Here is a 9526-nt window from a genome sequence, read left to right on the forward strand (position 1 = left end):
CATTAGACCTATTTTCACGTGGGCTCGTCCTCGCCGGCATAAAACCAACCATGCTAGCACATATATGCCCCGCCCGTTCTAGAATCCTGGTGCCTGTTTATGTTTAGAATGACGTCAGCCTGCTCCCATTGGTCGCCTCTTATTTCTTGGGTTCGGTTGCGGTGCAGAGAACACCCAACGTGTCATTCAATCGGCGCTGAGCGCTCAAGATCTCTAGTAACTCCTCGCAGTGGACCGGTTCGATCAGACTATCACAGCCTACCGCTGCTTACATTTAAATCCCCGGCAATGGACAACATTAAAGACGGGTGGTTCACCGAAACATGCACTTTGTGGCCTGGTCAAGCGATGAGTCTTCAGGTGGAGGAAGTGTTGTATCACAAAAAATCCAAATTCCAGGATGTAATGGTTTTTAAAAGGTAAGTCCTGCTGCAGAGTGGTTTAAATTAGCATGCTCGCTAACTTATAACGTTAGTGTTTTCTGGCAGCGCGTGAGTGAAGCTGTCGGTCACAGCTGATGGAGATAGTGTTGTGATTTCCTCACTTTTCTCCGAGGTTTCAGAAAGCACGTTGGCTTATGGGTCTCTTGCTGTGTGGGTGGCTGAAGCTAGCCTGCTAACTGCATCGCCTGCTTTAAGTCTAGCGTGGCACGGAGGGTCAAACTACGAGATCGCATTTTCTACTATTAAAACATTACACTGCACCAATTCTGATGTCAAAACTTAAATATATATATATATATATAAGTTGCACTAATATTTGCACCCATAATTGTGTGGTACATTCGAATATGAAAAGAACATTTACTTGACAACGTGTCTATGGCCTTTATCATCTATTTAAACACTCATTCGTGCTGTATTTGTGATCAACACACTCGCTCAAGACAGAATATTGCAACTAGAGCCATATATACAGTTGTAAAAGCAAATTTAGAATTGCTGTTATTATCTCTGCCCTGAAAATTAATAAAATGTATTTGCCTATGCATTGTGTCGCCCAATAAGAAACGTGATGAGAGGCCAGAGCTGTCAGCTGTCATCTTAAATCACACATGCTTGGTTTCAGTGCTTAGTCCACCCTTAAGAATACTTTAATTGTTTTGATTCTTTCCACATGGTTGCTGTACTGTTTAATGTATGAAAATGATCATTATTGCTTCTCTTCATGCAGTAAAACCTATGGAAATGTGCTGGTTTTGGATGGAGTCATCCAGTGCACAGAACGAGATGAATTTTCTTATCAAGAAATGATTGCCAATCTACCTCTCTGCTGCCATCCTTGCCCAAAGAAGGTACCTGCTTTCATTTTTGTCCATCGTATAAATGTGATTTGGAAGAACTGAAAGGTTTGGGTGCTTAGTTTCTGTATGCTACAGTATTTCCCTTTGGTTTAGTTTTTTTCCCCCATTCCTTTCGTGAGGTTCTCATCATTGGTGGAGGAGACGGTGGTGTCCTGAGGGAGGTTGTCAAGCATCCACTGGTGGAATCTGTTGTTCAGTGTGAAATTGATGAGGTTTGTATCCACTTAAACCTGAATGTATGCTTCCATTTAAAAGATTTTGTTTGGTAAGCTTAATAAAGTTAGTAAGTTAATACTTTTATTCAACAAGGATGCATTAAATTGATCAAAAATGACAACTGTTTTTAACATTGATAATGTTTCTTGAGCACCAAATCAGCATATTAAAAATGATTTCTGAAGGATCACGTGCCCATGAAGACTGGAGTAATGAAGCTGAAAATTCAGCGTTGCCATCACTGGAATAAAATTACATTTAAGTATAATTTCTTTTTAATTTGTAATATATTTTAAATATAATAATTTAAATATAAATTAATCAGGAAACAGTTTTTACTGTATTTTTGATCAGATAAATGCAGCCTTAGTGATTAAAAAAAAAAAATCAAATAAACACAGCTGTATAAGAGACTTCTGAACATTAATAAATTTTGCATCAAAGGATGTAGAATAGTTTTCCATCTACTCATTTGTTGTCTCTCATGATTCTGTGCTGAAGTTTTTTTTGTTTCCATTTTTTAATTCATGTATTTAAATATTTTTCTTGTCCAGTCTAAATAATCTTCTTGTATTTAGTCTTGATGTATGACACATGTGTGAAGGTATCATAAACTCCCTCTGCAAATTAATTTTGCAGCATATCTGAAGGTTTTGCCATTTTCTTAAAATTATTTAATGCTTTAACAAGCTGATTAATTTCATGGGATTATTTTTTTCCCACAGGATGTAATAAATGTCTCCAAGAAATACCTCCCTGGAATGGCAAAAGGCTTCTTCAGCCCCAAACTCACTCTGCATGTGGGTGATGGCTTTGAATTTATGAAAAAGAATCAGGATGCTTTTGATGTCATCATCACAGACTCATCAGACCCTGTCGGTATGCAGCCCAATGTGTGGCGTTGAAGTTTCTTCTTTGCATTGGTAAATAATGATGTAGCTATTGACTCCCAGACAAAACATGGTGTTCATTTCAGGCTGATCTCATTTCACCCTGTCACAGGTCCAGCTGAAAGCTTGTTCAAAGAGTCTTACTATCAACTCATGAAAACGGCACTTTGTGAGGGAGGAATTCTCTGTTGTCAAGGTTGATTTCACTGCAAATCTACAAAAAAAGCTCAAAATTGAGAATATGAATGACATGCATTTGGCAAGTTTGTAATTTTTGCTTGTAATTTCACAGGAGAGTGTCAGTGGTTGCATTTGGAGCTAATCAAGGAAATGCGGACCTTCTGTAAGACCCTCTTTCCTGTAGTAGACTATGCATACTGCACCATTCCAACATATCCAAGTGGACAAATCGGCTTCATGCTTTGCAGTAAAAATCCAGTACGTTTTTACCATTCAATAATGCTGCTTTTGTTTGAGTAGCTTTAAAAATTCCTTTTATTGCTTTAATTTTTTTTTTTTTTTTTTTTTTTTATGTATATTTTATTCAGCACGGATGCCAAATTGATCAGAGTAAAGACACTTTATAATGTTACAAAAAGTTTCTATTTCAAATAAATGCATCTGTTTCTGTTCATCAGATAATCCTGAAAAAAAGGAATTTTCAGTTTCTACAAAAACATAAAGCTGAACAACTGGTTTCAGGGTTGATGATAATGTTTCTTTAGCACCAAATCAGCATATTAGAATGATTTCTGAAGGATCATGTGACACTGGAATAATGGCTGCTAAACATTCAGCTTTGCTATCACAGGAATAAATTACGTTTTAAAATATATGAAATAGAAAAGTTATTTTACATAGTAATAATATTTCACAATATTACTGTTTACTTTATTTTTTATCAAATAAATGCAGCCTTGGTGAGCACAGGAGACTTTCAGAAACAGTTAAAATCTTACCAAATTGTGTATTTATAATATAAAAATGATGGTTATAATAATGTCATTAGTAGATTAATTCATATGTTTATTGCAGAAAACAAATTTCCGTGAGCCATTACGAGAACTACAAAGAGATGAAATCGAGAGCATGAACCTCAAATATTACAATCCTGAAATCCACCGCGCTGCATTCATCCTCCCAGAATTTGCCAGAAAGGTGAGAGATGACAGCCTATTGTTTTCAATTAATTTTGCTCTTTACTTTGCGTTTTAAATGACCCGCTGTTTCCACAGGTACTAAGTGAAGCGTAAATGGCTTCATGGGTGCCACCTTGTCAACACACTGCCTTCTGTGAAAGCAGAACAAAATCCTCACCACAGCTGCAGTAGCTCCCACACCTCATCCCTCTCCGGCTTTTAATTGGTTAATGGACGAGTGCAAATGCCTTCTGTAGGGAAATTCTGTTTATCTGTCCAGTTCCATCAGTGCTTCTGTCAAGTCTTATGAGTTGTTTTTTCGTTTCCTTCTACAATTCCACTTCCCACATCAAACTTTCAGAACTGTACAAACAGACAATCATGCATGTTGTGTGACCGATTCCACAGTCTTTCTTTTACTCGTGTTGAGTATGAAACAAGAGTGCAATGCTATAACTGTCTTGTTTGGTGTTACTTAATTAAATAAGCATGCAGGTACTTTAAATAAACTGCATATCTTCTTTATAAACCCTTTACAAAAAGACTTCAGGTCAATAACAATTCAATTTTAGATTTTCTTATCATGCTGTATTGGGTCAGTTTATCAACAGTTCACTGTCAAACATAAGGAAAATCTATTCAGTTTTGCTATAATTTCTAAAATGGTTACTCTAAAGTCTACACAGAAAATGCTTACAGTAACTAGAAAAACTGGAAGCTATTTTCTGCAGTTTATATGTAACATGAATGGTTTGTGTTTTCCTTCTTAGCCTTTGAAGATGGCATATGGGCTCTCTGTGGGTGACGTGCTCTGGCTCTTATGAACAAGTCTCATTACATGAGGTTTTTTTTGTAGTGCTAATAGTGTTTGGTATGCAGCCTTTTTGAGTGATATGCTACAATGTATTGCAAATGCACGATCATGTTGGACTCTGTATGATGGAACGATTTTGATGTGTCATCATTAGAAAAACTGTAAGACTCAAACACTGAGACATTGCTCAAAATATAATTATGGAGGTATAATTTACGACAAAATAGCAGTGTATTTAATGGATAGCTAAAGATCTTTTAAGGATAGTTGCATAGGACTAGAACTATTTTGTACTCTTGTCAAGTTTAATAGTATGGAAGAGGGTTTACCTGTACTTTTACCATTTAATGTTTATGATGTAAATTTCATTTTGTGAATTTCTTAAGTTGTTTTGAAATAAAAATTATGTTATCACAATGTATGGATTTCCTATAATCAGGGTGGCCGCCGGTCCATAAAAAGTCTTAAATAAAGTTTTCCTTAAAAAAAGACCTTAAAAAGTCTTTAAATATTTTTGGTGACAGAAAATACTGCCCACTCCATTAGATGTTATGCGCCAAAGGGTATATTGTGCCTACTGGGCCTATATATAGATTCTGCCTTATTTTTTATGTTTTATCAAAATTATGATATAATTTACACTTGAATAGTTTTATTAAACAGCAGTATTAAATAGTCTAAATATTTTATTATTCATTTCAATGCAGGGAAATTTGTGCACTTAACTTTACTGTGCCGTCATGACATAGCTTTTTGTTATTAAATGTTCTTATCTTATGTGTATTCATACCATTTGCCGACGTATAATGAAGTGTTTGATTGTAAAGTGCCTTTATATCCACTAGATGGCGCCAGTGTTACTTAATTCCGCCTACAAACATCTTGCCATTATTTGACTGCAATGATGTAGGGATATGTTTGTGAAGAGTATCAGGAATCACTTTGCAGGTAAATATTTGTGCTGTCAGCAGTGTCTATCTGTGCTCTTTATGTTTATTGTATTGCAAATGTAGCAAAAACAACGTCGCTTTCTCTGTTTCTTCAGTTGTAGATCAACAGTTCATAAACCTAAAAAGTTGTTCTAATTGTTTTGATCCGTCACCTTTTAAATCCACTTTTTAGTCAATATATGAATAAAAATGCATTGTTATGTCAGCCATAAATACTTTGGAAAAGTGGACATACTTTGCATTACAGTGTTTATTATTACACAATCAAGTTTTCAATTCAATAAAAGTTTATTTGTATAGGTCTTTTTACGATACAAATCGTTGCAAAGCAACTTTACAGAAAATTAAGTTTCTACAATATTTAGTAGTAGCTTATCAGTGGTGACTGTCAGTTTATGTCAGAAATGTACGGAAAAATCAATTAAAGAACGTAATCAAACAGACGATGAACACTAATAACAGCAATTATTATATGATGCATTCAAACTTATAGCAAAATTTGTTAGTTCTGTATGTTGTTTCAGGGTTGGCATCATCTGAGGTCCTCTGAGGGGTTTGCATCATCTCTTCTCAGGTGTTCTGGATCCAGACTGAAGCTTGTGTAAATCCTAGTAACCACGGGATATCAATCCCATGGCAAAAACAGAGAAACAAATAGAGACGTCATTAGCGTAGCTGCTGTTCCAACCAAGTTAAATTAATTTGTTTAACCCAAGCTAAACAATAATAATGCACATTTGATCAGATATAACTGCAGTCCAAGATTATGAGATGCATTATTTGAATGCTTGGCCAAAGCGATGTGTCTTTAATCTAGATTTAAACAGAGGTTATTCATGAGTTTAAATGCGAAAAAGCTCTACCTCCTTTAGTGGACTTTGCTATCCTAGGTACTATCAAAAGTCCAGCGTTTTGTGACCTTAGGGACCGTGATGGGTTGTAGCGTGGTAGAAGACTAGTTAGGTACGCAGGAGCTAAACCATTAAGGGCCTTATAAGTAAGTAATAATATTTTGTAACTGATACGAAACTTACTAGGTAGCCAGTGCAGAGACTGTAAAATTGGGTTAATATGATCATATTTTCTTGACCTGGTAAGGACTCTAGCCGCTGCATTTTGGACTACCTGTAGCTTGTTTATTGAAGATGCAGGACAAGCACCTAGCAGTGCATTACAATAGTCCAGTCTAGAGGTCATGAACGCATGAACTAGGTTTTCTGCATCAGGAACAGGTAACATGTTTCGTAGCTTGGCAATGTTTCTAAGATGGAAGAATGCTGTTTTTGTAACATGGAAAATATGGTTTTCAAAAGACAAGTTGCTGTCTAATATAACACCCAGATTTTTGACTGTAGAGGAAGTAACAGTACATCCGTCTAATTGCAAATTGTAATCTACGAGATTCTGTGTACTTTTTTTGGTCCAACAAGTAATATTTTTGTCTTATCTGAATTTAATAGAAGAAAATTATTGGTCATCCAATCTTTTACATTTTTAACACACTCTGTTAGCTTAGAAATTTTAGAAGTTTCATCTGGTCTCGTTGAGATATATAGTTGAGAATCATCAGCATAACAGTGGAAACTAATCCCGTATTTTCTAATAATATTACCAAGGGGCACCATGTATATTGAAAATAGCAGAGGACCTAGGTTATTACTAGGTTATTATTTATCTTATTTATTTAGACTAGCCTGAGTAACGTTTGCCTCATGAATGATATATGAAGCAGTGTCAATTTATTATCATTGAGATACTAGAATTATTTAGTTTGAATTAATTTTTATTTTTATATTTTCGTTTTTATTTAATTTTAGTTAAAGCTGTAGTAATTTTGTTGTGATTTTGTAATTTTTTATTAGATTTTTTAATGTCTACATGGTTGTTAATTTTATTTCATTTTTAGTTTTTAATTATTTTAGTACATCAAGTTAAACTAAATTAAAATGAGCAATGTTTCAACTAGTTGAATAAATATGTATATACAGTGCCTATAAAAAGTATTCATACCCCTTTATTTTATTTTCACGTTTTTTATGTTGCAGCCTTATGTTAAACTGCTTTAAATAACTTTTTCCCCATATCAATCTACACTCCATACACCATAATGACAAAGCAAAAAACTGATTTATTACAACTTTGCAAATTTTATTTAAATTCAAAAACTGAAATAAGTACATTGCATACATTGCATTAATACCCTTAACACAGTACTTAGTTAAAGCACTTTTACAGTCTCAAGTCTTTTTTTATATGATACGACAAGCTTTGCACATCTGCATTTGCTAATTATCTGCCATTATTCTCCTCACGTCTTCATCTCTCAAGCTCTGTCAGCTTGGATGGGGGCTGGCAGACATTTTCAGGTTTCTCCAGAAATATTTGATTGGGTTCAAACTCAGGCTGGGCCTGGGCCACTCAAGGACATTCACAGACTTGTCTATAAGCAACTCTTGCTGTGTACTTAGGGTCACTGTCCTGTTAGAAGGTGAAGCTTCTGCCCAGTCTGAGGTTCTGAATGCTCTGGCCTGGGTTATCATTTCACTATCTCTATATTTTGCTGTGTTGAGCTTTCCTTCTACTCTGATGAGTCCCTGCTGCCGAAAAAAAGCCCCACAGCATGAGACTGCGACCGCCACACTTTACTGTTGAGATGCTACTGAACAGATGATGAGCAGTGCCTGGTTTCCTTCAAACATGATGCTTGGAATTGAGGTTCATCAGACCAGAGAATCTTGTTTCTCACAGTCTGAGAGTTCTTTAGGTGCTTTGTTGCCAATTCCAAGGCTTCACTGAGAAGAGGATTGAGTTCGGCCACAACGCGATAAACACCAGATCGGAGGAGTGTTACAGTGATGTTTGTCCTTCTGTAGGTTTCTCCTATCTCCACATATCATCATAGAGCTCAAATAGAGTGACCATCAGCTTCTTGTTCACCAGTCTAACCAAGGCCTTTCTCCATCGATAGCTCAGATTGGCCAGGAGGCCAGCTCTAGGAAGACTCCTAGTGTTTCTAAACTTCTTCCATTATGGATATTAGAGGCTACATGCTTCTGTGAACCTTCAGTGCAGCAGAATTTTTTTCTGAACTCTTCCCCAGATGTGTGGCTTGACAAAAAACAGTTTCTGAGCTCTACAGGCAGTTGTTTTGACCTCAGGGCTTGGTTTTCGCTCTGATATGCATTTTCAGCTGTTAGACCTTTTATTGAGAGGTGTGTGTCTTTCCAAATCATACCCATTCAAATGGATTTGCCACAGGTTAACGCCACTCAAAGTGTACTAACATCTACAAGCAATGTGAATGCTCCTGAGCAAAATTTCAACTGTCCCAGAAAAGGGAATGAATACTTATGCAGTGGAAGCATTTCAGTTTTTTATTTCTAATAAATTTGTTTGTAAAGTTGCAGACCTGTTTTTTTCTTTCTTTTTTTTTTTTTTTTTTTTTTTGCTTTGTCATCATGGTGTATGGAGTGTAGATTGATATGGGGAAAAAAGTTATTTAAAGTAGTTTAACATAAGGCAGCAACATAAAATGTGAAAAATTCTATAGACTTTTTATAGACATTGTATATATATATATATATATATGTGTGTGTGTGTGTGTGTGTCATAGACTGTATAAAAACAGGGTGTGTGTGTGTGTGTGTGTGTGTGTGTGTGTGTGTGTGTGTGTGTGTGTGTGTGTGTATTTCAGTTTGTGTGTGTGTGTGTTTCAGTTAAAGTTTATTTTATTTCAAGTAGCAAAATCTCTTGAACTAGTAACACTGATATGAAGTCATCAAAACTCCCACTGAGACAACAGGAGAATGTGGATTGGCATTTTACTCTGACGTCAGATATGTTTGAAGTTATGAAAGTGAACGTTAGATGTGTTTGGGACTGGTCAATTGGCATGAATTCTTCAAACGCAGTTCATCATGATTCGGCTGGGGGCAGCTCATCTCAATGCTGTGTTAATCTCTACAGAGCCCCGGGCCATGAAGTCTGTCCATATCTGTCTGCTGTAAAAAAAAAAAAAAAAAAAAAAAAAAAAAGTGCTAAAGCACGAGTATTAGGGCTCCTAGCTACGTGAACTTAGGCGGGGTGTGTGTATGCATATCCAAAGAGGTGTGTGGGTGCTAGAAATGCTGACCTGAATGAGAACATGACAGGAGCCCATGACCAACACATGTTTTATTTTCACTGCCCAACTGGTCTGGTAGGCTACCATTTCT

At 36.0% G+C, this 9526-nt stretch overlaps 1 protein-coding gene across 1 annotated transcript; it reads left to right on the forward strand.

The window, feature by feature from the left end:
* Positions 1–158: 158 nt before the first annotated feature.
* LOC109064104 (spermidine synthase) lies at positions 159–4779 on the forward strand. The gene is made up of 8 exons (XM_042713312.1): positions 159–419; positions 1174–1294; positions 1423–1515; positions 2245–2398; positions 2522–2605; positions 2702–2847; positions 3445–3567; positions 3645–4779. Exons 1-8 carry the CDS (start codon positions 289–291, stop codon positions 3660–3662), a joined length of 870 nt encoding a protein of 289 aa, XP_042569246.1. The 5' UTR covers positions 159–288; the 3' UTR covers positions 3663–4779.
* Positions 4780–9526: the final 4747 nt, after the last annotated feature.

The sequence above is a fragment of the Cyprinus carpio genome, chromosome A23 (assembly GCF_018340385.1).
Source record: "Cyprinus carpio isolate SPL01 chromosome A23, ASM1834038v1, whole genome shotgun sequence".
Taxonomy (NCBI): Eukaryota; Metazoa; Chordata; class Actinopteri; order Cypriniformes; family Cyprinidae; genus Cyprinus; species Cyprinus carpio.

Coding starts and splice junctions, on each gene's coding strand:
- LOC109064104 (XM_042713312.1), top strand. CDS start 289: ATGGACAACATTAAAGACGGGTGGTTCACCGAAACATGCACTTTGTGG. Junction 420..1,173: donor GATGTAATGGTTTTTAAAAG/GTAAGTCCTGCT, acceptor CTCTTCATGCAG/TAAAACCTATGGAAATGTGC. Junction 1,516..2,244: donor TTCAGTGTGAAATTGATGAG/GTTTGTATCCAC, acceptor TTTTTCCCACAG/GATGTAATAAATGTCTCCAA.